This window comes from Leptopilina heterotoma, unplaced genomic scaffold, assembly GCF_015476425.1.
Source record: "Leptopilina heterotoma isolate Lh14 unplaced genomic scaffold, ASM1547642v1 Lhet_27, whole genome shotgun sequence".
In the NCBI taxonomy this organism is placed as follows: Eukaryota; Metazoa; Arthropoda; class Insecta; order Hymenoptera; family Figitidae; genus Leptopilina; species Leptopilina heterotoma.
Window position 1 is genome coordinate 87,084 of NW_025110978.1, and position 26,405 is coordinate 113,488.

Below are 26,405 nucleotides of genomic sequence, written 5' to 3' on the forward strand. Positions count from 1 at the left end.
TCTCATTTTCTTCGCCGATTTTTCTTTTTGATTTTGGCATTAAAACCTTTTAATGTTTTAATGATTGGACAAATTTAAGGAATTGTTGCTTACTTAGATAAATCAGTCATTGTAAAGACATTAATTTAAACGCAATTTACAAATTTATTTTCATTTAACGAGTAATTAAAAAATAACTGATAAATCCATTTTTGTGAAGTTCGTTTCTAAATATAATTTTTGTATATATTTTTATGAAATAATTTTAAAAATGTTCATTTTATGAAAAATTTTTTGGAAATATGTACTTTTATAAAAACATTTTTCTAAAATGATTTTATTAAATTTTGTTAAATCAATTACTTTTCCAATTTTCTATAAGTAATCTTCAATTATTATTTATGTATTAATTGATAACGAAATTTTACTTATTATTTATTATACCGACCAGATTTTATTCTTTATTCACATTAAACTAAATGTGAATTTTAACAATATTCTCGACTTAAGGGAAGAAAAATATTTCTGGATCCGCCTCGTAATTACATTTCACATATTGATAAGCAAGTTCACATTCATCGTCCGCAGTTACTGAAAAAATTGTCATAACGATAAATTTATATAAATATTAAAATTTATTTCGCAAAACATTTAATAAATTAAAATTTTAACTATTAATCAGAAAATGTTATAGTAAAAAATGTAAATAAATAAATTATTAATTTTGTTAATCTGTGTAATAAATATTAAATTAATAAATAAAATAAATTTAAAAAAATTCTTGTTAATTAAATTAGTAAAACAGTTAAAAATAGGTATAATTTGATTTGAATGGAAAGATGTGAAATTGTAATTAAAATGAGTGAAATTAATTTTATTAAGTAAATAATTAATTTGTTTTATTATTTACCGATTAAAATAAGGAATACTTACTCGATGTGCATTTTTTTGCTGCAATCAGGGCTCTTTCAGCATTTACAGGCATTAACGCTACTGAAGCCAATATAACTGCTTCATCAATTTTACCGCCTTTAATCTATTAAATAAATAAATAAATAAATAAACAAAAGTAAAATTGAAAAATAATCTACAAGAGAAAACACAACAAATTGTTGATTTCTTCAAAAAATTGTTAAAAACACAAAGCTACATAATTTTTAATACACAATTATTACATATTTAATTCTTACCGCTTTTGACATTTTTGCTATGCATCTCAAATAACATTTAAAAGTTGGATCATCCGGAAATTCTCCTTTTCTTACATTTAATGCTACCTCTGTTTAATAGAAATTATAAAAATTATTCGCAAATTGAATTTGCATTCATATTTTTATATTAATTTATTATTAATTATTTATTTATTATTTAAATTTATTCATTTTATTAATTTACATTTTTTGACAACAAAAATAAAATTAATAATAAATTTCTAATAATAAATATAGTAAATTAATTAAAATATTTAAACAATATTAAATAAAATATTAAATAAAAGAATATTTAAAAAAATATTACAAATACAAATAACTTAATTATAGTTTATAAATATTAATTGGTAATAATAGTAATAATAATAATATTTCGAAATAATGAAAGTTAACATATTTTTTAAAAACAGAATTTAATAGTTTTCATTTTTTTTTTTTGCTTACGTGTATCAATTGGAACTTTCGATAAACAAGATTTTCTCATTCCCTTTGCCATATTTTCTACTTGATCCATTGTCATTCCCTAAAAGTAGATTTAAAATGAACACTGTAAAATTTATGCCTCACCATATTGCAAAAAATTGACAAGAGAAAATTAATTTGAAATTTAATTTAAAATAAATAATAATAAATTTAATTCAAATGTAAATAATAAATAAAACAAATTTTCAATAAAAGATGTACTAACGGATTGGACATTTTTAAAACCACAAAAGCCGATAAATGCAATAAGCATAAATAATTGAGAATTCATCATGAAGAACGTCCTCCTTGATATGAAACTTCCTAACGAAATATGAATCTTGACTTTAGTCTTTTGCATTCTTAGTGCACTTTATATATGCTTATTTGTATGTATATCTATACACGTAGGTTGTAGATGATCAAATCATGTGTATTCTAGTTGCTAACTATTCATCAGAAATTGTCAGTAATTTGACATTGACAATTAGGCAAAATTACATGTTCAACGTATAAATTTTTGTTTGTTTTCTTTTTCCTTTTTGCTTAAACTAATTCTAGTAGAATTTAATTTTTCGCTTTTAATATTAATTGTTTTTAAATTAAATTTTAATGATGAATGCTTATGAAGAGCAAAATATTTTCATTTTCTGGATTAAAAATTACATATAAAAAAAAATTATGCCTATCACTTAATTATGTTTACATATTGTTTAACCCATTATTGATTACGTAAAGTTCATTTATGTAAGAGATATACTGACTTTAAGAATAGGTTCTTGAATATGTGACATAACTGGACCTAATAATAATTAATATCCTGAGATAGTTTAAATGCTTCGAACTTTAATTTTCTTTAATTGATCGATATTATTAAGGGTATTTAAATTTAGTTTTAAAGAAACACTTTGAATTAACAAATATATATACAAATATTCTTTAAATGTAGAAGACATTTACTCTAAGTGAATTTTTACTTATAGATTCAAAGAGTTGGGACTGAAAAATATTCCCAAAATCTCATTTGACATAAAACCATTGAACATAAATTTCATTTGAAATGAAATTCATTTGATATTTTCATTGAGCATAAAATTAAATTAGCATAAATGTCATTTGACATAAAATTCATTTAACATAAATTTCATTTGGGATAAAACTCATGTATACTCATGCTTCCCATTTGATATTAAAATCATTTGATAAAAATTTTATTTGACATAAAATTCATTTAGCATACTTCTCATTTGACATTAAAATCACTTGATAGAAATTTTATTTAACATAAAAATCAAATGACAAATTTTATTTGACGTTAAACTGATTTGACATCAAATTTATTTAACATATTTTTGTAGACATAATATTCATTTGAAATAAAATTCATCTGATCTAATATAAAAGTCAATTAACATAATTCTCATTTGACATAAAATTCACTTGACAAAAAATTCATTTGACATGAAAATTACTTAAAATAAAATTCATTTGACATTAAAATCACTTAATAGAAATTTCATTTAACATTAAAATTACATGACAAATTTTATTTGATGTAAAACTGATTTGACTTAAAATTCGTTTAACATAAATGTCATTTGACATAAAGTTCATTTAACATAAATGTCATTTGACATAAAATTTGTTAGAATCTTTATAAATTTTATTTTCAAATATAATTCATTTGACATAAAATTTATTTAACATATATTTTAGTCTATGGCATAACATTCATTTGACATAATATTCATTTGATATAAAATTCACTTGACATGGAAATCAGATATCGTCAAGCAAATTAAGATGGGCGAATTTAAAAATTTGCTCTTATATTATTTATATCAAATGATCCTTATGTCAAATGAAATTTAGGACAAGTGAATTTTATGTCAATTAATAAATATGTTAAATGACTTTTATGTCAAATGAAGTTTATGTTAAATGAAATTTATATTAAATGATTTTGATGTTAAATGGCATTTCTGTTTAACGAATTTTACGTCAAATGAAATTTATGTCAGTATAAGTTTATGTAAAATAAAATTTATGTTAAATAAATAAAATTTTAAAAAAACTTTAATATAGTATAATTGAATAATTTTTTAATTCTATCGTTTAAAAATATTGGTTAGAAGAAATTTTTTATACCTTAGATACAATTCATTTAATTTTTCGTTTCTTAATTTTTAGAAGTTAAATTATTTATTTAACAATTCGAAACTTTATCAGAAAGCAAATATTAATTTATAAAAAAAAGTATTTAATTTAAATTTAATTGGTTTTATTTAAAGTACCAAACTGGGAGCAACTGTATGTATGTATAAGTGTGAAATTCATTATGTATCAACTCTACTTGTACAAGAGCTTTATACATAAACATCACCTGGGGTCAGACGGACGACCACAACTTGCTAGTTTCTATTTCAAGCTACAAGTTTCTATGTTATCAAGCTTTATTGTCTTCTAGACAACTTGTACTTGTATCTTACAAAGTCCCTATATTTGCATATATCCTTTGCTTTTAACACCTTGTGAAAATAATGTTTTTATGTAGTATACAGAATTTTTATTAGTGCCAATAGGGTATGGAACAAGATTTCTCAAGTGTATCAATTTCAAAAGTAAAAGTTTTCAAATTGGGATAATATTTGCATAAATTTTAATAGTATCAATAATTACTTTAACCACCAAGTATTATGAAATTTTATTTAAAAAATTTGCTCTTTCGCAAATAAAGCAAGAAATGATTGAAAAAATTCAAAATTTTATTTCTTTTTTGAAAATTAAAAATATTTTCGACATTTTTTTGAAAAAATTTTTAAGCACCATTGAAAAAAGGAAGAGGATAAAATAATAGCAAAATAATTTAGGAAATAAGGCATTATTGCTTTAACAAGAAATTTTATGTAAACAATCGTATTCTTCGTTAATAACAATTTTTATACAGTAAGAAATATAAAATGTAATCTCATTTCTTTATAAATTTCTTTTAAGGAGAATTTTAGTTTAAAAAAAAATAATATACAAAATGTAGGAAAAGTATATAATAAGCAGCAGTTTCAGTGAAATTAGTTTGGTTCTTCTCCACTCTTTGGTCCTGGACCATGTCCCATTGCCTTGTGGGTACAATGCATGAAAGTGTGAGCCAATTCACAATCATCCGCCTTGCTTTTCGCTGAAATTAAAAAAAAATTAAAATTTATAATATAAAGTCGAATAATTTTATTATAGTAACAGATAAAATTTCGTTCCAGTAAATAAAAAATAATGTTTTAATATAATATTTTTTGTAGTATAATATATAATATAAAATATATATGATATACATATTATATAATAAAATTTTCTGAAATTAAGTAGGTAATTAAGATAAAATGAAAAAAAATTATTTGATTTAAATAACCAATTTCTTGCCTAGATATATATTACCAAATAAATATTTACTTGAAGAAAATACCATTCAATAGATTTAAATAAAAATTATTTGACTCAAGTAAATATTTGTTTGTTAAAATAGTCAGGTAATTGATTTTTTTAATCAAATAAATTTTCTTTCACTGCATCAATTTTCAGAAAATTTTAAAATAACATTTCTCTTACTGTGGCGAAATTTTATTTTTAATTCAATAAAATTATTTTCACTCCCTGAGATTTAAAAGAAAATATTGCTCTGATTACCTTGTTCGGAACATTCTTGAATTGATTTCTTCACGTCATCAGTGACAGCTCCGAATCTTTGTGCTTTTTCATAAAGTTTATCCAAGTTAATTTCTTTATTTTCTTGAAGCTAAAAAAATAATTAAATGTAATTGTACTCTAAACTCTCAAATTTGATAAACAAAAAATTATGAATAATAAAACAAGACTTTTCTATTCATTTGTTAATATTGAATATTGAATAAAAATTTTCTTCCAATTTAAAAATTTTTAATAAATATTAACAATATTTAAGAATTAAGTTAAACATTATTTAATTATTAATGCTATACTATTTAATTAATTACTGATTATTAATTAATTATTACAATGTAATGTTTAAATTAAAAAGTTATTAATATTTTCGTGATCGCGCTCGCTGCGCTCCACAGTGAGATAATAAGACAAAATTTGGTTCGATTTAACTTTTAGACCACAATTTTTAACCAAATTAAAATTTTTTTTTCCCTCTAACTCAGAACTAAATTCTAAAAATATCTGTGAAAGTCAATTTTTGAAATTTTGTTTTATAAACTTTTAATGTTAATGTAAAGAGTGCAAAAAATGATTTTTTAAACTTTTCAATATATTTTAAACAAAAATTTTTTTACGTACTCAATATTGCAAACATTTTATGTCTGGAGGTGTGTAAGTATTAAAAAAATTGTTTCTAAGATTAAAAATTGTTATAAACAAATTATATAAACAATTACACTCTAGGCAAAGATATGACTAAAAATAATTTGTTTGTTTTATAAATTTACTTCAGCTAATTGAGATTGAACTTTCTTTTCATGAAATTTATGTTTTGCAATAATTTTTCTTAATTAATTTAAACAATTTTTAACAAACAATTGCACTAAAAGGACATTTTTGTGCACAAATGAATAAAATTTTTTACAATTAATGTTTCTCCTTAATCGCCTAGAAATTATTCTTATGAAAAAGTTATTTTGTAAATAACTTTATAATTTTTATAAATAATTACACTTTAGGCACTTTAGGCAAAGTTATTTTCATCAAATTTAATTGTTAATGCTATTTATTTGTAAAAATAAGAGAAATCGAAGCAAAACTTCGTTTTCATTAGAAGAAATTAACTATATAATTTAATATTAATTTATAAAACACACTATTAATTTTTGACCAAAAATGTTTGATGAATATAATTGTTTATTCAATTTGTTTATAAAAATGATAAAGTTATTCAAAAAATAATTTATTTTCGATAATAATCCCTGGGCAGCTTAAATGGAAACTTAATTGTAAAAATTCGATTTATTTCTGTTCAAAAAAGCCTCTGAAATGCTATTGATTATTAAGATTGTTTAAATAATTAAGAAAAATTATCGCAAAACATCAGTTTCATTAAGAAAAAAGTTAAATTGCAATAAGCTGCAGTAAATTTCTAAAAAAAAACAATTTCTTTTAGTCATAACTGCGCCTAAAGTGTTTTTTTTTCTATAAATACTCGTGATAAAACAGGGAATCGTAATTGACCAGAAAAAATGCGAAATTAGGCGGAGAAATTTATTTTATTTCTATTTGTTTAGAATAATTTTTGCTATTTTAAACAAATTATGAATAAAATTTAAAAATTATTTTTTGTTTGAAGGTATGATTATTGTATGTTACTCATACCAAATTTTATTAAAATCCATCAAATAGAATGGTAGGAAAAATTTTTTTAATAATTTGATGTGTAAAAATTGTTTAAACAATATCTCTTAAAAAAATTAAAATTTTGCAAAATCAACTTTGGGGTCATATTTTGGTACGAAAATACTATAAAATTATTAATATGAAACATAAAAATATCTCCATCGAAAAATTAGTGGCACGCTTCAGAAATTTTTAGCCATACCTAAATATTTAATATTCTTTGAAAGAATTAGACGTACTGACAAATTAGCTTTCTCCCTCGCCCTTTTTCCTTAAATAAACTAGGATTTAGAAATTAGAAATAAAAAATTGACAGTAACTTACGACCCCATCCTTCTTCATTAAACAAGCTGGCATACATCGCAATTTTTCATTTTTAAAATCATGATTCCTATGGAGCTCTCGTTCTTCCTCTGAAAGCAGATGAAGAAATCTTTTATTGACCAAAAAATGGGGGGTGGCAAGTTTTTACTTAATTTACCTAATTAATTAAAATAACAAATAAAGCAAACATTAATCAACTTAACTTAAACTGATAAATAAAAAGAAAGTTTAATTGTTTCATTATAATCAAATTCATCATTTTGAACAGTTAATTATAATATTAGTTTAAATTTATAATATTAATTGTCATAATATTAGTAAAATATTATATTATATTATAGTTATAATATTAGTAAAATATTATATTATAATGTAGTTATAATATTAGTAAAATGTTATAATAATTTAATTACAATATTTTAACATTAATATTATAATGAGAAAAATATTTTAACTAAATTTATTTACCCATTGAAATTCCAAGTTCTGTACGACATTCATCCATATTTTTCTTCATTTCCTCTGTCATAGGCGGGGGTGGATGTGGTATACAATTTACCTATTTATTTTGAAAAATTGAAAAAACATTTATCGTAAAAAAATATTACGGAAAAACTCAATAAAAATATATTTGAACAAAATTAAAAAATTGTTTCTTTATACAAATATCTACACAAAAAAAGCTTCACCTAGAGCAGCAATAAATTTTACTATATTTACGAAAGTTTTAGTTCCTTCACTTTAAGACTTTCGCTATTCTAGAGAAATTTATTGCTCTTCCAGGAAAAGTTTTTTTTCCCTATAGGCAAATTAAAAAAAAATATTTCTTACCACTGAAATGACTGTAACTACGGTAAATAATACTAAACACTTCATTTTTATTTATCTCTTTCCTTTTGAGTTTTGTTTCTCTCTTTTCGAACACGCGTTTTAAAAAACTAAAAAGAAGTCTCTTCACACACTGACTGACAAACTATTGAACGTTCTCCTTTTATATATACGTCTAATAATTATATAGTAGTTAAAATCAAAATGAATTTTTATATGATTCTTTTATAACACTGACACTAAAAATTATGTTTAATTCTACTATTACAGGATGTGTGCTTCCGATTTAATTGTCTCAAATCTTATTTTATGTAACGACAAAATAATTAAAACTTTATCGCCTCTAATATGTTTCAAAACCTTGAAATTTATAGAAAAAAAGAACAAGGTCGAAGAAAAAAAAAGTAAATTGCAGAAGGATTTTTATTTACACTTATTTAGATATAATGAAATTTATAATAATATATATTTATTAATCGCTTTTTGTAATAAAATAATTAAAAATAGAATTTAGTTTTAATTTAATATATAAATACGTTTCCCAAAAAATGATTATTAATAACAGAATAAATAATAATTAATCAATATTATAATTATAATAATAATAACAGCAATATAATAATAATAAAATACCTATTTGGATAATTTTAATACTAAAATAATAAAAATAGTAATAATAATAATTAATAATTTTTATTATTACTCTTATAGTAGTAAAAATGTATAAATTATATATTTAAAACTTCAAAAATTCCACTCATTGATACAGTTCTTTTTACTAGATTTTTTGGTGCGAACATTCTTCGTAAGCATTTGCCAAATCGCACATATCTGCAATACCTTTGACTGAAAATTTAACGAAAACAATTTTTTTTTTAATTATAGTCAAATAATTGTATTAAAAAAATTATATGACAAGTGATAATACTTATATTATCACTTTTATAATAAATAGTAATATAAAATTATTTCGAATAGAGAGTACACGGAAAAGAAAAGAATTCTCCTGGAACAGCGATAAGTTTCTCTAAAATAGCGAAAGTATTTATTGATGCAACTAAAAATTTCCCTAATGCAGTGAAATTTTTAGTTGTTCCAGGTAAGGATTTTTTTTCCGTGTAATTATTATATTTCAAAATTGCATTACCTTTTTCACTACAACTTGTTAGTACTTTCATCATTTCATCGGCTTTTTCAGGATATAATGTATGTTCAATACTCGATATTGTATTCATATTCAGCTGATTATTCTCGTTCATCTAAAATAAAAAAAAATTTAACAAAAAAAAAAATTTTTTAATTTAAAATAAAAATTAATTTGAAAAAAAATTAAAAAATTTTTATTAAAAATTAATTTTAATAAATTAAAATTTAAATTTTACTTTTACTTGTTACTAAATTGTTATTTAGAAAAAATATTTAAAAGATTGTTTTTGTTGCATAACACAATAACATTAAAATTTTTTTCCAGCGTATTTCTTTAGTAGCCAATAATTATTTTTATTTAATAATTTTTTTCCTTTTTTCTCCTCCTTTTCACCAATTTCTATAGTAAATATTTTATAGTTGCAAAAATTTTTCTTTGCTTCCAAGAATAAAAAATATTTTCATTTCCTACCTCATTCGTTTTTTTCATGAAACATGCAGAATAGCAACGTAATCTTTTCTTAGCAAAATCATGATCTGCCCTCATCTTTTGTCCCTCTTCTGTTAAATATTCAAAAATTTTCAATTGAAAGTAAATTTTCATTAATTTTTTCAATTTTAGTTCGTTTTATTTAAATTTAAATAATAATAATAATTTTAAACATTCGTACATCCAGTGATATATGTATATATATTGAATAATAATAATTGTAATTTTTATGTGTCAAAAAATATTTACTCAGAGGATTCTTGGAGTTTATAAATCCGAATATAATAAATTACGTTAAAAAAATTCAAAGTAACGGATCCCATATGGCAATCAAAAATGCTGACAGTTACTGAATTGAAAAATTTTGGCTAACATATTGAATCCGCCATTTTAAATTTTTAAAATTTGACATTAAATTTACATTCAATGATCCCAGAAACTCACGAGTATAAACATTTTTAGACAAATATCTTGATTTTAAAAATTTTTGGTCGCCATATTAGATTTGCCATTTTGAATTTTTTAAATCTGATATTAATTTTCGATTCTTGAATAAGTAATAAATGTTTAAGTTTTTAAAAGGAACAATTAAAAAATTCTTAATGAGAAAACATCATCTAACAAATTTTAAAAATTAATTACTTATAATATTATTATACTGTATTTATAAAAACTATTTGTATAACATTTTTTTATATATGTTTCTTAAAATTAATTAACTTTTTCTGGTTGAGAGTTAATTTTCAAATAAATTTTAATAGAATTTAGTGTCTTAGAGGGAAAAAATGTTGATACACTTGAGAAAATAAACAATTCTTTATATCATTAAAAAAAGTAACTAAATAAATATTTTTTGATATTAAATAAATAATAATAATTCTGTAGAAAACTCTTAAAAAAGAATCTAATGTTATTAAAAAAAGGAATTCTTACCTTTTGTTATATTCATTTGATTGTAACATTCAGATGCGTGCATAATCATTTTTCGTCTTAATTTCGTAATTTCATCTTCACAATTTACAAACGTCTATATTTAATTAAAAGAACAAATTTATTAAAAATATATATATTAAAAAACGTATACAATTGAAAAATAACAAAATTACAATAAAAATTGGTATTTAATTCATTTTATATTTACCATTATTAAGATGAAATAGATTGAAATAAAAAATATAGTCGACTTCATGATTCTCGTAAAATAATTTTTTTTGGTATATTTTTTAAGTGTTTACAAGGCTGAAGTAATTTAACAACTAAGAATATTATGTATTTCTTCTTTTATTTGTACCTGTTCAAACACTTACATAATTTTCAATATAGTTTAAATTTTATTTTATTTGTTATTTTACCGTTAATTTTTATAGCCAAGTGTCTATATATACATAGTATTGTTTTTTTTGTACACTTTTAAAAAAAAAAAAAAAAACCAAGGATTAAATAACCTTCAGATAAATATTTATTCTGTTCATTTTATTCTTGAAATTTCAATGTTAATTATACAGAAGTAATTTTTAAATATTTTTATGGAAGAAAAATATAAAATGACAGCCAAATTGAGACAATTGAAAGACATTACTTTTTTTTATTGACGAACAAATACAATTATTTTAAATAATATTATAGTATAATCAATTTTATTACATTACATTATTATAATTAAATACAATTAAATTATAAATTAGAATGCAAAAATTTTGAAATTGGTCAATATTTAATTATCTTTTTTGTATAAGTTTATACATTTCGCAAAATGACGATTGTATAGATAAATCATTTTTCGATTAAAATTTGTATTTTTCTCAACAATCATATTTTAATTATTTTCTTCGCTGCTTTTTTTCATTTTTAGATTTCCTTATAATGGAATTTGTACACAAAATCCAAACTCCAACAAATTCGCATTTTTCTTTTATATCTGTCAATGAAAATTTTTTATTTTTTGTTAGTTATTACTTACTCTCTAAATCTAAATAAGTGAAATTTATTTAATTTATTAAAATATCTAGATGTAGAGAATATATTTAACTTTTTTTAAATAATAACATTAATATGCATACTATACTTCCATAAAATATTCTACGAATGTGAAAAAATTATTTTAAAATTAAATTTTAATTTAATATTAATTTATTAAAAAATGATACTTATTTTTTAATTAAAAAAATGACAATTTCGTCAAACATTTTTGATCGGATATTAAATAATAATGTTGATTATATAATTTTTAAATACCTTTAGGGATACATTCCATTCTTCTCTTTAATGCTATTTCCAATTTGTCTTTGTCTTTTAAATTTTTTTCTAAATATGCCTTTAAATTTTCTTCATTTACTTTTAAATTGTCATCAATCTATAAAATATGCGTATTTTTTTATTATATATTTTTATGTTAAAAATGCGTATACATTTTGTATTTTATTTATTTCGTGTTGCTTTATTTTTATTTGTTACTTACTACATCAATTTTTTTATAATATTTTGCGGTACGACAATAACCATCCATTGATGAGTTTTTCACGGCTTCTAACCTGACTAAAAACTGTATGGTAAATTGGCAAATTCTTATCATTTGTATATAAATTTTTATTTTTATTATTAATCTTACAGTAAGGAATTAAAAGATCTGCAGAACATTGTGCAATTTTATCTATTGTATCATCAACACATTTAATATAACCCTGAGAAAAAAATTAGATATTACTATTAATATTAATTATAATTATATAATAATTATTATAATAATGAAATATAATTTATTATATTAGTAATTCATTAATAATTAAAAAAATAATGTGATTAATAATATTGACAATAAATAATTTATGTCAACTTCTATAAAGTTTATTTTTTCAGACTTTTAATTTATAGTAAAGAATCAGAGACTCACGATTTGGAAAAAAGTAATTCCAAATAAAATTAATATACACTTCATTCTTCACTTATTTAACTTTACTTTCTTACTTTACATGTAAAATAAAATAAATTCTTCTTCTCTTGTATTTATACTCCTCGAAATAATAAACGTACAAATTTTTTGCAAATATTTCCATTCAAAAGACAGGAAGTTTATTATTTTGTTTTACACTAAATTTTTTTTTAAATAATTGCTCTCCGTGAAACATAAAATTAAATTTATCAAAAAAGCAAATACTTTTTCAATTCGTTACTTTAAAATATACATAAAAAATATTGTGAGGAAAATTTAAAATAAATTCTAATAAAATAAAAATTTGTTTTTTCTTTCCTTTTATTTGTCAACAATATAATTTTACATCAACAGTAGATAAGGATTACAATTGTATTTTTATTACTTTTCTCTTTCAAATTCTTTCAATTTTGGAAAATTCATTGAAAAAATGTTTTTATTTTAGATTATATTGTATAAATATAAAGCATTATGCTTTCATGAAGACTGAATCGGCGCATTTTCCATATTCATTTGCAAAATCGCATTTTTCTGTCTTTTGTTGAGCTGTAACAGTAAAATTGATTTGTTTTTCTTTTAAAATAGTTATTTTATTGAAATTTTTCCATTTAAATAAAATTCGAAAAATGTAACTAACTAAATTTAAGATTTTATTTTAAATAAAATATTTTTAATATTTAATTAAATTTAATTCATTAATTTAGATTTAATCAATTTTTTTTATATTTAATTGAATTATATTTTACCTTGCGCTAGACATTTAACGTGAGTACTTTCAATATCAGCTTCAGTTACACTTGGATTATAACCAACCATTAATTCCTTAAGTTTGTCGACTTTAATTTCTCCATCTTTCATCTAAAAATTGTAGACCAATATTTCTTAACAAAATTTCAATTTTTTTAAATGTACTTCATTATTTTTTTTTAGTAAATTTAAGAAAATTTGAAAATAATGAAGAGTTAATTAAATACTTTTAAAAATTTTAAATAGTTGAAAGTAACTGATTGCTAGTCAAATTAAATTCGCCTTTTTTATGAATTAGTAAAAAACTTGATTTCAGTTATACAAGGAAAAGAAACAAAAGAATAAAAATAAATTTAACTAATTAGTTACTTTGAGAAAAATAATAATTTGTAAAATTATGACTAATATTTGAGTTAGTGACAGACGTTAAATTGAAAATTAAATGCAAGATTACAAAGTTAATTAAATTAATAATTGAGGGTCCCGATCGAAGAACCCCTGTTAATTTTTTTAAGCTACAAATCATCGTCAAATAAAAATTAAATAGTTTTAAATCATAATTTTTGGAGGAACTTTTTCGTAATCTTTATACAAATACGAAATGCTTGCAAGAAATCGAAATTTTGAATCCTTTTTTAATTTAGGAGGGGAGAATTTTGAGTTTAAAAATTATAACCGCTTTTTCGATCGGAACACTCAATTTTACTTTTAGTTATTTTTAGTTTCACTTTTTTAATTATTTAGTTTTTAATTTTAGTTTGGTTGTAAACTATATAAAAAATAATTGTTAATATTAAGAAATAATAATATAATAAGTAAAAACAAAAAATAAGTAAATAATGGGTAAGACTCCGTCAGAAAAATTACAATTTGCATGGAGTCTTCGGATTATTCTGTAATTTGGTGAAGTTGTTATATTTGATAACAAAAATAATTGTACCAAAGAATTTTTAAAAATTTTCAAAATTGTAAAAGTTACGCCATTTTGAATTTTTTTATAAGATTTTTTTAAAATGTGAATATTTCCGAAACAATTTAACGGATTTTAATGAAATTTAAATATGTTATACTTAAAATCATATCCTTTCAGAATTTTTCAAAAGAAAAAAAAAATTTTTTGTTTTTTTTAAAAAAAAAGTAAAAAAAATTTTTTGAATCGATTTATTAACAGCATGTGATTGTTACAGAATTCAATGTTAATTTTTTCGACCAATTTTCTCTTAAAATATTAAATAAATTAAGCTAGTTTTTTGTGAATAACTCTAAAATATCATAAAGAAGGGCAGTGATGTGAAAAAGTTTTAATATTTTTAAAACTATTTATTAAAAAATAACTTTAAAATTATCAGTTCTCAAAATCACTTTTAATCAATTTCTCGTCTTTTCCGATTTCAAAGTATTTTTTCATAATTTATTTTAGAATTATTAAAACTTTTGCACATCACTGCTCTTCTTTATTATATTTTAGAGTTATTCACAAAAAACTAGCTTAATTTATTTAATATTTTAAGAGAAAAGTGGTCGAAAAAATTAACATTGATTTCTGTAACAGTCACATGCTGTTAAGCTCAAGCAAACAATTTACAATATTTTTGTAAAAAAATACTGTTTATTTTTTATTTTTCCATTGCACAAGATCGAAATCAATTTAAATTAGTCTAGTCTGACCACCTGACAAATAATAATGCATAATACAGTTTATTTAAATTGTTAAAAAAAACAATTAAAATAAACAAATAGATAACTTTGGTCTTTTTTTTGAAAATTGTTTTTTTTTGTAGACAAATTTATGTTTATTTAAGTAATGTATGTCTATTTTGTAAAAAAATGATTTTAAAGTTAACAATTATTATTGTTATTAATAATTATATAACCAATAATCTATTTTCTTTTGCATTTATAAACATTTCCAGCATTTTTTAAACTTAAAATGTTTATATCATATGTACATTCTTTCAAAAAGTTAAAAAAATTACTTATTGATTTTAAAACAATTTTAATTAACAAATTGATAACATTAGTCTTTTTAAAAAAAATTGTTTTTTTTAGACAAATTTATGTTTATTTAAGTAATTCATGTCTACGTTGTAAAAAAATGATTTTAAAGTTAATAATTTCTTTATAACAAATGTAATTGTTTAAGCTAATACATTTTTTAAGTTTTTGAAAGAATATACATATGATATAAATATTTAAAGTTTAAAAAATAACGAAAATGTTTATAAATGCAAAAGAAAATAGATTATTGGTTATATAATTATTAATAACAATGATAATTGTTAACTTTAAAATCATTTTTTTACAAAATAGACATACATTACTTAAATAAACATAAATTTGTCTAAAAAGAACAAGTTTTTTTAAAAAAAGACAAAAGTTGTCTATTTGTTAATTTAAATTGTTTTTTTTTAACAATTTAAATACACTGTATTATGCATTATTATTTGCCAGGTGGTCAGACTAGACTAATTTAAATTGATTTCGATCTTGTGCAATGGAAAATTAAAAAATAAACAGTATTTTTTACAAAAATATTATAAATTGTTAACTTTGAGTAACAAAAAAATAAATAAACAATTAAAAATTCAAAAATCGGTTTAAAGAGGTCTCTTAGAAATTTTATCCCCTTTCATTTAAGACCAAAAACATCAAAATCCAATAAAATTTGTAGGCTCTAGACAATTTTGAAGAGTAAAGTGTAAACAAAACCCACTGTGAGGCGTCCCGGGTAAAAGATACTGCGCTGGCACTGAAACGTGGTCGCGCTTACACAAAAATTGCAATATCTCGAATACTATTCAAGTCTCCATCGTTTTCTTTTTTTTAAATGAAAGGTGAAATTATAAGGAATATTTTATTATATGTCGAAAAATACTCAAAAATCGGTACCGTGCTTAAGAAATCGATTCAAAAAAAAATTTTCTACTTTTTTTTTGAAAAAAACAAAAATTTTTTTTTTCTTTTGAAAAATTTTGAAAGGATATGATTTTAAGTTTAACATATTTAAATTTCATTAAAATTCGTTAAATTGTTTCGGAAATATTCACATTTTAAAAAAATCTTATAAAAAAATTCAAAATGGCGTAACTTTTACAATTTTGAAAATTTTTAAAAATCCTTGGTACACTTATTTTTGTTATCAAATATAAAAACTTCACCAAATTACAGAATAATCCGAAGACCCCATGCAAATTGTAATTTTTCTGACGGAGTCTTACCCTAATACAAAATTAAAATTTAAAAATATTAAAATATTAAATTTTTTCTTTTCAGAAACTTACTACTCCACTTTCTGACATGAAACATTCTCGCAGACAACGATTTTTTGCATTTATACTGTAATCATTATTTTTAACAGCCGTTATGTATTCATCTGTAAAATATGTTTCATTTTCTTTGTAGTCTAATTTCGTATTAAAAATTCTTCTCTTTAAATTAAAAACATTTACAAAAATTCTTACCTTTAGAGACGTCGAATTTGTTTAAACAACTGTCCATAACAGCTTTCATGCTTTCAGGCATATCATCCATTTGACAATTCACTCCTGCCTATTTATTATTTAATTGTAAATATTAAAATAATTATTTGTTTATTTTTAATTATTCAATTATTTTTCATTATTTATTTATATTGAATTATTAATTTTAATAATATAATTCTAAATTTATTATTATTCATAGATTAATAGTGAATTTCGTTATAAAGAATGTTCACTATTAATATAAGGAATAAAGAAATAAAAATAGTTTTCATATTTTAAATTACATATAAACTTAAAATATGAAAACAATTATTTATAACATTCTTACTTATTTATGCATATAATAAATTTATTATTATTAAACAAACGAATGTTGAAAAAATTTGAAAACTATTTAAAGAAAAAATGTATAGTAATGTTGGAAATAACTCTATTAATTTTTTTATTTAGTTATAATTTATGAATTATTTCATCTTTTTATTATTAAAAACTTTTTATTTATTTCAACAAATACTGTTTGGAAAATTCCGAAATACAGTTTTTTTTTAAATTTTTCCACTAGAAGATAAATAAAATGTGTTAATTAAAATTTTTAAATTGTTTATGAAATAAATAAATAAAATAATGTACTGAAAACAATTAACAATTGAAAATTAATTAATTCCATTTATTCATCGATTTTCAATTATATTTCAAAGAATATAAAGAAATTAATTTTTCATTTAATTAATAAAGACGAGAAAATTATTAATTAATAAAGAATTTTAAAATTGAGTAAAATAAAGTTTTATTGTTAAATAAATAATAAATTAACAAATCAATATATGAAAAAATCAATAAATAGATTAATTAATTGGTTGATTAATTAATAAAAAAATAGTTTGAATTTACCACTGCAAGAAGCAGTACACCAAGAAAAATTGTAAAATTTTTCATTGTTTAAAAAATGTTATTTTTATCAATAATAATTTAAGTAGCAGACACAATATTGTTTTTAATACTGACAAGTTTTCAAAAGTTCCTGTCATATTTATATCAACCTGTAGATAAATGCATTATTCATTAGATGTAGACAATTCAAGGTGTCAGATTTGAAACACATTCAAAAAGTGCACGAGAATTGTGAGATAATGGAGCTAATCTACAATTTTTTTTTTCCTTTTTTTTACGTAAGTACATTTAATTACCAATCAAAATTACCGTACACGAATCGCTTTACTCGATTGTTAAGATCTTTTTATTACACCATGGTTTATGAAGTTTCTCAGAAAACAGGAATAATTAAAAATCTTTAAATAACCTTTAATTGGAGTAATAATTCGAGATGTTACACGCATATAAAGACGTTGAATGTATACTTGTATTTTGAAGATGTAAATCTTTTCTCAATATTGGTTAGTATTTTTGCGTTTATTCAAGCAGAAATATACAGGAAATGTTCGGAGGAAAAAAAATTGTGTACTTGAAAGTAAGTTGATTTTTATGAAAAATAAAACAATTATAGGTTTTTTTTGGGAAAAATAATTATTACCTACTTTAAACACTTTATTGCTTATTGTAAATTTTTATTTTAAAAATCAGAAAACTAAACATTTTTTCACTTTTAAATTACAATTTTGAATATATTTTTGCAAGTTGTTATGAATAGTCCCGGTATTAAAGTAACTGATTAATAACCATTTAGTCTGGGTTCGAATCCTGATGGAGATTTTTACATTTCCAATTTTTTATTCATTTTTATCCTTCATTAAGAATAGTAATTTTATTCATTTAAAATGCAGTTTCTTAATTCATTAAACAATTCACAATCGTCCTGAATAAATGGTACTGAAAAAAAAATTAATTTTCATAATCAACAAAACTAATTTGGTAATAATTTTTTAAATAAACAATTTTTAATCTTTAGTAACTATTTTCAATCTATTTGAAATTTTTTTTAAGTTTATAAAATACTTATAAATTATTTACTTTCTTTAATGCAGCTCTCGATTATTTCTTTTGTCTCCTGTGAATCAACTGACGATTGGAAATAATATTCAAAAAGTTCTTTTTCATTGATTTTTCCATTTTCAATCTGTAACAAATAATTTATTACGAATATAGAGAATTTATTTACTTCGCCCTTTTGTGTAATTAAAATATTTTTTTATATCTTCTTACAATGCCAATTTTTTTAGCAACACACGTGTGAAAACAAATTACATCAATTTCACTTGAATCAATTTCATCAACTGAAAAATGTTTAGAAAAGTAATTAATAATTTTTAATAATAACAAGAAAAATTTGTTATAAATGAGTGGAAAAGAAAATAAAAAACTTTTCACCTGCAATATTGAATTCTTTTAAACAGTCATCATAAGCATGTTCGATTTCATTATCAGAGAGTGTTAATGTTCCCTTTAACTGTTAAACAAATTAATTGCATAGTTTAATTATTTCTAAATATTTTTATTGTTTGCTTACGTTGTATAATTAGAAATTAAACTTATACGTAAGGTAGTGAAGTAGAAGTGCGGCGAAAGTGTCAGAGAGTAGGGACAATGAGTCTGAGAGAGAAATTTCAGTTTTCCTCTCTCACTCTCATTGACCCCACTCTATACAGCTCGACCCCACTCTTATCTAGTCTCTCCCCACTCTAGCGCAACTGAACGCTACTGAAAATTACTGAATTACTAGACAAGTAAAAATTAGATTACACTCAAAATTTATAAATTTTTTTAATGTTAATTTCTTAATTTAAATTGAAAAACAAAAATTTTAATTTTTAATTTGAAAACTAAAAAAATTGAATTACATATTTAATTTATTTTATTTTATACATTTCGTTTGATAAAAAAATTATTATCACATAGATACTCTCTAAATACTCACCAATAATGAACAAAATACAAATAAAAAGAGAAAATTTACAATCATTTTAGAAAATATTTCTTTCCCTCGTATTTCTGAATGTTATATATTTTTTTTCTCGATACTAAAGTTAGTTACATATGAGCATTCTTTTATATATGTTCATCACAAATGTCAGTGATTTGAAAGATTTGAAATAATGACAGGAAACTGGATAATAATAATTTACTATTTATTTATACCATAAGTGATGAAAAACAAGGTTTTTGATAAGTTTCCTTTTTTTAATTCAAAAATATGCAGTTCATTATCAAAATTATCAATTATATGACTTCGTGTTATTAGTAATTATTAACCTTTATATCTGTTAATCTTGAAATAATATAATTATATTATTATCTATTGTATATAGTTCTTATATAAAGTTAATTTTATTGATAATCTAAAATTCTAATAATTTAATTTTTATTTATTTCAAATTAAACTTTCAGTTATTCTATAATTAAATGTTTAATTAATTTTAAATTGAATTTTTAATTAATATAATTAAAATTAATTTTCAATTAATCTTGGTAATTAAACTTTTAATTAATTGAATTTTTATTTATTCTAAATTGAATTGAATTCTTAATTCATCAACTTATATTGAATTTCTAATTAATCCAATTGAATTGAATTTTTAATTAATCTAATTGAATTAAATGTCGAATGAATCGAATTGTATTAAATTTTGAATTAGTCGAAGTGAATTGAATTTTTAGTTAATCGAATTCAATTAAATTTTTAATTAACCTAATGAAAAATCGAATTAAATCCATTTACTAATTATATGTAACTTTCTGTTTTTAGGTATGTTTCCAGGATTCATAGCTTTCTGCCTATAATCATTAACTAGTGAGTCAATTTTAATCCTTTTGTATTAAATTAATTTTGATAAAATATTTGAACATAAAAATTACATATTTAAGAAGTGACAATTTTGTCAATTAAATTAAAAACTAGATGAGAAAATGTGAAAAAGATTTTAACGTCAATGTTATTAATTTTTATTCTAAACACATTTCATACAGTATTTCTAAAATTTATTAGAAATAAATATTTATTTATTAAATATATAATTTTATTAAGATTTTATAAAGTATATAATTTCATCAATATATAATAAAATATATTACTAATATTTATCGCAAAAAAATATTTTAAAAACGTAAATTTCAAACCGATTGAAATAATTATATTATATTAAATTATATTAAATTATATTAAATAAATATTCATAAAAAATCCTTCATATAATGTTATAAGTAGTACTACATAAATTTTAGAGTTTTTAAAATATTTAGTTGAAAAATTTCAAAAATTAACATTTTAGAATTAAAGTACTTTTTGCTTTATTATTATTACAATATTATTCAATAATAATAACGTGAGTTATTTACGTTATTTATTTTTTACGTGCTCTGGGTATAAAAAATAATTGTTTATTCTAAATCTTAATTTTTACTTCCTTTAGGAAATAATTGTTGGTCAACACATTTCTGCAAGTGTAAATATTGTTCACATTCGTCTGTCGTATCGGGCACTAAACAATTAAAATAATTTTACATTAATTTCATTTTCTCTAGGTTTATAAAAAATTCGCGTTAATATGTTTTATTTAATTTCACTTTTATTTTGATTATTGTTATAATTATATTTTTATTCTAATATTCAGAAGAAAAAAATTTTTTAAAAGCACACAATACTTACAACTGTCACCACAAATCTCATATGCTTTCAATTCGTCAGCAACTGTTTTTGAATCCTCAACATCAAGCAAATATTTTGAATATTTCTCCAAATTAAATTTTTTGTCTTTAATCTACAAAAAAGAAAAACGGAAATTTTATGATAAATTTTTAAAAACAGTATTTTTTCTTCGTGATTTTTTGTGTTACTCACTATTCCTGCTTTCACAGCTATACAAGAATTGAAACAAGTTAAATTCACATCTGTTGAATAAATTTCATTCACTAGAAACATTAAATTGAAAATACATTACTTGTCAGTCGTAAAATCAAAATATATTACTTGTCAGAAATTTTTTTTTCAAATTTTGTAAAATTTATAACCTGTAAGATCGTATTCTTTCAAACACTGATCAAAAGCTCCATCCATTTTTTCCTCATTATCTTGACAATTTATTTCCTTCTGAAATATCGTAATTCAATGTGTACGTAAATTAATATCTTTAATTATACACAAAATTCACCGATTATTATTATTTGTTATTTTATAATTATTAATATTAATAAACTACTTTATTAGTCGGAAAAATTTTCTAAATTTGTTTCACATATTATTTTCCATTTCAACTTACCATAATTGTGAAAATAAATAAAAAAATAACTAAAAATACCTTCATTATTTTTCACTCAATATTTAACTTATTTTTAAAAATGAAAAATGTATAGCGTCGAGTCGATACTGAAGTTTTAAAAATATTTCCTATCGTTTATATATGTATTCACATATGCCCTGTTCCTCTATAAATTAAAACAATGATTCGAAACACAACACCGGAAACTGGATTGTAATCTTGAATCATATATTCTTTGTAAACAAAGGCACTTTCATGAAAAAGCAGTGCAGAAAGCTAATTCACAAATTAAAAATAAAAACTTTCATTCATACCATAATTTTCTTGGAAATTCCATAGTCAGTGTGCATAGGCAAAAAAAAATTTTTAATTTGCTGATAAAAATTGTTGCACTGCAATTCCTATACAGGGAAAAAAAATTAGGGAAAAAAATGGGACAAATTTGTAATTTTAAAATGATTTAATTATAGTAAATAAATTTGTAAACTGTAATAATAATAATTGTAAAAAGGCCTTATATTATTTTGGTTTCAAATTCTTGCTTTTTATTACAAAATAAATAAAAAAACAAAGGCGATTAATTAATTTTTAATTAATTTAATTTAATTTTTTAATTAATTAATTTTTAACAAAGGCGATTATTACAAAATAATTTGAAATATTTTTATTTTTATTACATTTTTCATAATTTTTATTAGAAATATAATATTAATTATTAATTTTCTTCCGTCTATGATAAAAAAAAAAAAAAAAGTTATGAAAAAATTTGAAACAATTATCAAAGAATTAAAATTTTTACATACATATGTGTTCTCATCGTTATTTATTTATCTCTATGGGAAAAAATTTAACTGAAAATAAAACACATTATGAGAATTATGAACGTTACCATTTAGAAAATTGGTATTTTTTATATGAAATTTGTACTCACACTACTATCAAACTGATAAGAGCATTTGCAATATGCAAATGAAGCTTCACAAAGGTCTTCATGAACTGGAAAAACAATATTTATAAAAATTTTTATAAAATATATAAATATTTCTATAATAATAACAAATTTTAATATTTATAATTAAAAGAACTGCAATTTTTATAATTTTACAACATTATTTAAAAAAAAAAGTTTTCTTAATATTAAAATTAATTAATTAAAAAATTGCCTAAAATCAGATAAACTGTTAACTTTTACTATTTTTACGGAGTAAATTTTAATACATGTGCTTTGTTTAAATAAAAACTTTGTTTGTATTATGTTTTTCTAAATTAATTTAAAATAATAAATAGGAAAGTATATATCTAATAATTAAAATTTAATTAAAGCAATTATATAATGTTTTTATTTTTTATAATTTTTTAAATTGTTTTATTTTTCTATTTGATTTATTTAATATAGACAAACTAAGTAAATTTTGCTCGCAATTTTATAAATATTTTTATTATTATTGTTAATATTATTAAAAAATTATAATAATTCTGTATGTTTTCTAGAAAAATTTTTTAATCTCTTACTAGTAAAATGTTCACAAGCTTCTATCAATTGAAGCATTCGACTAGCAAGATTGTCTTCGACTAAAGCTTGAATTTGTGATTTCATGGAAGATGTTACAATTTTTCCGCCTTTAATCTAAAACAATTTTTTACATTCATTAAAAAAATTTACATATTATTTGCTTTAAATAAACGGTTACTTTTTTATTATCAAATAAATATTTCTTTGTATCAAATAATAATTTTTATTAAAGACAATTAAATAGTATTTGCTTCAAATACTGAAGGGTTCAAATTCAATTTATTTTATTTAAATAACAATTACTTAATTCAAGTAAATATTTATTTGAATCAATGAAATTTTTTTCCAATATAAATTCTCTTGGAATTAAAATAATCATTTCATTATTTAAAACTAATGTTATAAGATTTTTAAATCACTTTTTTAAAATTTTTCACTTACAGTTTTTAGTTTTTGAAAAAGACACATTAAATAACACTTGAGTTGTGGGTCGTCTACGAAATTTCCTTTATTTACTTCGTCAATTAAATCTAAATATAACGGAGAATAAAAAATAATTTATCATAGTAACAATTTTTAAAAATGTTAAATATCTTTTTTGCATTTGACATTTATTTTTTTAATTTAGAAAAAAAGGATTTTTAACTTTTTATTATAATTAAAATAAAAAGTAAAATCGATTTTAAATGTTAGAATTATTTTTAATTAACAAAAATACCTGGCGAAACTCCTGATTGCTCAATGCAAGGTGCTTTAAAGGGTTTTACCATTTTTTTCAATCCATCCAAATTAAATTTCTTTTATGAAATTACAAAAATAGTAAAGTATATTAATTTTTAGAGTTGTCTAGAAAAATTATAATTTTCAAGAAGCAAGAAAGAAATCATCTATTTATAATTATAATTTTTTACTTATATTTTATCATTTATAATTCACAATATCATATTTATAGATATTTATAAAAGTGTTAATGCTTCAAATTATGATCTTTAATTTTTCATCAAATAATTGGTAAAAATATCCTTTACGAAATATTTATTAAATAAGAAAAAAAACTTTTTAATATAAAAGAAAATAAAAAAATATTTTTAAGAAACAGAAATTTTAAATTAACTAAAAATAAATTTCTTATAATTTTATCAGTAATTAGTTATTTTTAATTGCACTTTTATGAAATTTGAGATCTTATCAAATTATTCACCCCATGAACATTATTTATTAAAAATATTGTAAAAATAAATAAAATCGATCCAAAAATAATGTTAAATTTCATTTTTCCTATTTGTCTTCGTCTTATCACTCTTAAACTTCATCTAGTAATCTATTTCATGAGACGATCTTTTATATCATCTCACCTTGCCTTAAACCTGAAATCAACCACTTCCGATTATAAACTGAAAAGACATTTTATGAAATTCATTTAATTTCTGAAATTATGTGTTCACTACAAAATTGCAAATATAAATATGTTGTAAGAGACGTTTACTAGTGAATTTTAATTTCAGAGTAAAAGAATATTCGCAGTACCTTCGACAAAGTTAAATAATATGGTCCGACAAGTATACGATGTATAAATGTCAAGTGTATTTAATGTAAACTTCTTGAAATTTCCCTGCCAAAAAGCAAAAAAATTATATTTAATTTTACTTGAATATTTATATAGAAGGATTTTACATAAAATCAAGTGAATATTCTATAGAATTTTAGTAAATTAATTGAATAGAATATCTACGTGAATTCTAGTAAATATTAGGTAGAAATTTATACAAATATTTTTATTGATATTAATTAATTACACAGGCACACAAAAAAAATAAAAGTGGTCTGTTTATTGAATCAGACCTACATGTTTTATAGTATTTTTGCCTGCTGAAAACGAATATGAAGTCAGAATTACTCCATCACTCTCTATTTTTTTTAAATCGAAAAAACTACACTTAAATGTTCAAATTCAAAGTTTGAAGTAAAAAATAAATTAAATAACAGATTGCGTTGCAAAACAGAACAATAAATTTATATACTTCTCTTTCAACAACCCAAAAGCAATGTCAGAATTAAAACATCACTTTTCCCTTCAAAGTCTGAGTTTATCCATATAAGGGTAGTTTTTTCAATTTAAGAAAAATTGGAGGGAGGTGATTTAATTCTGATGTCGCTGCTTTTTAGTTGTGAGAGCAAAAATACAGAAACGTATGCTTCTGTTTAAAAAATTAATTTTTTTTCATTATTTTCTAGTAAACTCTGGGTTTTTCCTTTTAAGGGTAGTTTTTTTATATAAAAAATTTAAGGGTGATGGAGCAATTTTTATGATGTTTTCAGTTGTTAAAATAAAAATACAGAAACGTATGTTTCCCTTTAAAAAGTTAATCTTTTTTTTTATTTTTTTCCAGTAAAGTTTGAATTTATCCTCTTAAGGGTAGTTTTCTTTAATATAAACAAAAAATTGGGGTGTTTTTAAATTGTTGTAATAGAAGTACATAAATTTATTGTTCAGTTTTAGAAACAATCGGTTTTTTCATTTTTTTTTTTTTTATTTTAAACTTTGAATTTAAATACATTTAAGGGTAGTTTTTTCGATTTTAAAAAAAACCTGTGTTATATATTATAAATTAATTAATATTCTACTAATTAAATTTTTCTGTTTTAAATTTCGCACCAATTCAGTTCTTGAAATTACCGCCTAGATGGCATGAAAATTCGCTCATAAACGAAATGAGGAAAGTTTA

General features: G+C 20.9%; 7 protein-coding genes across 8 annotated transcripts in view; 1 reads left to right on the top strand and 6 right to left on the bottom strand.

Moving 5' to 3' along the window:
* LOC122503810 (protein sprint) overlaps positions 1 to 26,405 on the top strand; it is a 324,848-nt gene that overhangs the window by 7,181 nt on the left and 291,262 nt on the right. The window lies entirely within an intron of this gene.
* LOC122503727 lies at positions 389 to 24,984 on the bottom strand. The gene is made up of 20 exons (XM_043614387.1): positions 24,881 to 24,984; positions 24,398 to 24,476; positions 24,121 to 24,209; positions 23,679 to 23,793; positions 23,098 to 23,162; positions 21,919 to 21,997; positions 21,749 to 21,798; positions 16,936 to 17,023; positions 16,756 to 16,847; positions 13,474 to 13,585; positions 9,781 to 9,869; positions 9,335 to 9,421; positions 7,803 to 7,893; positions 7,335 to 7,423; positions 4,769 to 4,827; positions 1,879 to 2,023; positions 1,635 to 1,713; positions 1,170 to 1,258; positions 913 to 1,015; positions 389 to 570 (listed from the first exon to the last, which is right to left on the bottom strand). The coding sequence occupies exons 1-20, from the start codon at positions 24,950 to 24,952 to the stop codon at positions 485 to 487; spliced, it is 1,758 nt and encodes a 585-aa protein (XP_043470322.1). The 5' UTR covers positions 24,953 to 24,984; the 3' UTR covers positions 389 to 484.
* Positions 4,541 to 8,300, bottom strand: LOC122503813 (general odorant-binding protein 19d-like). Its single transcript, XM_043614529.1, has 5 exons — positions 8,166 to 8,300; positions 7,803 to 7,893; positions 7,335 to 7,423; positions 5,331 to 5,439; positions 4,541 to 4,827 (listed from the first exon to the last, which is right to left on the bottom strand). The coding sequence occupies exons 1-5, from the start codon at positions 8,208 to 8,210 to the stop codon at positions 4,721 to 4,723; spliced, it is 441 nt and encodes a 146-aa protein (XP_043470464.1). The 5' UTR covers positions 8,211 to 8,300; the 3' UTR covers positions 4,541 to 4,720.
* On the bottom strand, positions 8,862 to 11,048 carry LOC122503819 (general odorant-binding protein 19d-like). The gene is made up of 5 exons (XM_043614536.1): positions 10,940 to 11,048; positions 10,732 to 10,825; positions 9,781 to 9,869; positions 9,310 to 9,421; positions 8,862 to 9,008 (listed from the first exon to the last, which is right to left on the bottom strand). Exons 1-5 carry the CDS (start codon positions 10,985 to 10,987, stop codon positions 8,941 to 8,943), a joined length of 411 nt encoding a protein of 136 aa, XP_043470471.1. The 5' UTR covers positions 10,988 to 11,048; the 3' UTR covers positions 8,862 to 8,940.
* LOC122503820 lies at positions 11,513 to 12,755 on the bottom strand. The gene is made up of 5 exons (XM_043614537.1): positions 12,689 to 12,755; positions 12,407 to 12,479; positions 12,257 to 12,333; positions 12,034 to 12,151; positions 11,513 to 11,716 (listed from the first exon to the last, which is right to left on the bottom strand). Exons 1-5 carry the CDS (start codon positions 12,731 to 12,733, stop codon positions 11,619 to 11,621), a joined length of 411 nt encoding a protein of 136 aa, XP_043470472.1. The 5' UTR covers positions 12,734 to 12,755; the 3' UTR covers positions 11,513 to 11,618.
* LOC122503818 lies at positions 13,031 to 17,967 on the bottom strand. Its single transcript, XM_043614535.1, has 5 exons — positions 17,848 to 17,967; positions 16,936 to 17,023; positions 16,756 to 16,847; positions 13,474 to 13,585; positions 13,031 to 13,273 (listed from the first exon to the last, which is right to left on the bottom strand). Exons 1-5 carry the CDS (start codon positions 17,890 to 17,892, stop codon positions 13,197 to 13,199), a joined length of 414 nt encoding a protein of 137 aa, XP_043470470.1. The 5' UTR covers positions 17,893 to 17,967; the 3' UTR covers positions 13,031 to 13,196.
* Positions 18,512 to 19,878, bottom strand: LOC122503821. Its single transcript, XM_043614538.1, has 5 exons — positions 19,829 to 19,878; positions 19,282 to 19,360; positions 19,117 to 19,187; positions 18,925 to 19,030; positions 18,512 to 18,783 (listed from the first exon to the last, which is right to left on the bottom strand). Exons 1-5 carry the CDS (start codon positions 19,871 to 19,873, stop codon positions 18,719 to 18,721), a joined length of 366 nt encoding a protein of 121 aa, XP_043470473.1. The 5' UTR covers positions 19,874 to 19,878; the 3' UTR covers positions 18,512 to 18,718.

Coding starts and splice junctions, on each gene's coding strand:
- LOC122503821 (XM_043614538.1), bottom strand. CDS start 19,873: ATGATTGTAAATTTTCTCTTTTTATTTGTATTTTGTTCATTATTG. Junction 19,361..19,828: donor TTGTATTTTGTTCATTATTG/GTGAGTATTTAG, acceptor TTTGTTTAACAG/TTAAAGGGAACATTAACACT. Junction 18,784..18,924: donor CGAGAGCTGCATTAAAGAAA/GTAAATAATTTA, acceptor TTTTTTTTTCAG/TACCATTTATTCAGGACGAT.
- LOC122503813 (XM_043614529.1), bottom strand. CDS start 8,210: ATGAAGTGTTTAGTATTATTTACCGTAGTTACAGTCATTTCAGTG. Junction 7,894..8,165: donor TAGTTACAGTCATTTCAGTG/GTAAGAAATATT, acceptor CAAAATAAATAG/GTAAATTGTATACCACATCC. Junction 4,828..5,330: donor TCAAGAATGTTCCGAACAAG/GTAATCAGAGCA, acceptor TTTTAATTTCAG/CGAAAAGCAAGGCGGATGAT.
- LOC122503819 (XM_043614536.1), bottom strand. CDS start 10,987: ATGAAGTCGACTATATTTTTTATTTCAATCTATTTCATCTTAATAATG. Junction 9,870..10,731: donor TCAAATGAATATAACAAAAG/GTAAGAATTCCT, acceptor AATATTTAACAG/AAGAGGGACAAAAGATGAGG. Junction 9,422..9,780: donor TCATGAAAAAAACGAATGAG/GTAGGAAATGAA, acceptor TTTTTATTTTAG/ATGAACGAGAATAATCAGCT.
- LOC122503820 (XM_043614537.1), bottom strand. CDS start 12,733: ATGAAGTGTATATTAATTTTATTTGGAATTACTTTTTTCCAAATC. Junction 12,334..12,406: donor AGATCTTTTAATTCCTTACT/GTAAGATTAATA, acceptor TACAGTTTTTAG/TCAGGTTAGAAGCCGTGAAA. Junction 11,717..12,033: donor AATGGAATGTATCCCTAAAG/GTATTTAAAAAT, acceptor TTTCATTGACAG/ATATAAAAGAAAAATGCGAA.
- LOC122503818 (XM_043614535.1), bottom strand. CDS start 17,892: ATGAAAAATTTTACAATTTTTCTTGGTGTACTGCTTCTTGCAGTG. Junction 16,848..16,935: donor CAAATTCGACGTCTCTAAAG/GTAAGAATTTTT, acceptor CATATTTTACAG/ATGAATACATAACGGCTGTT. Junction 13,586..16,755: donor TCATGTCAGAAAGTGGAGTA/GTAAGTTTCTGA, acceptor TACAATTTTTAG/ATGAAAGATGGAGAAATTAA.
- LOC122503727 (XM_043614387.1), bottom strand. CDS start 24,952: ATGAAATTTAACATTATTTTTGGATCGATTTTATTTATTTTTACAATA. Junction 24,210..24,397: donor GCAATCAGGAGTTTCGCCAG/GTATTTTTGTTA, acceptor CGTTATATTTAG/ATTTAATTGACGAAGTAAAT. Junction 2,024..4,768: donor TCATGCATTGTACCCACAAG/GCAATGGGACAT, acceptor GCATATATAAAG/TGCACTAAGAATGCAAAAGA.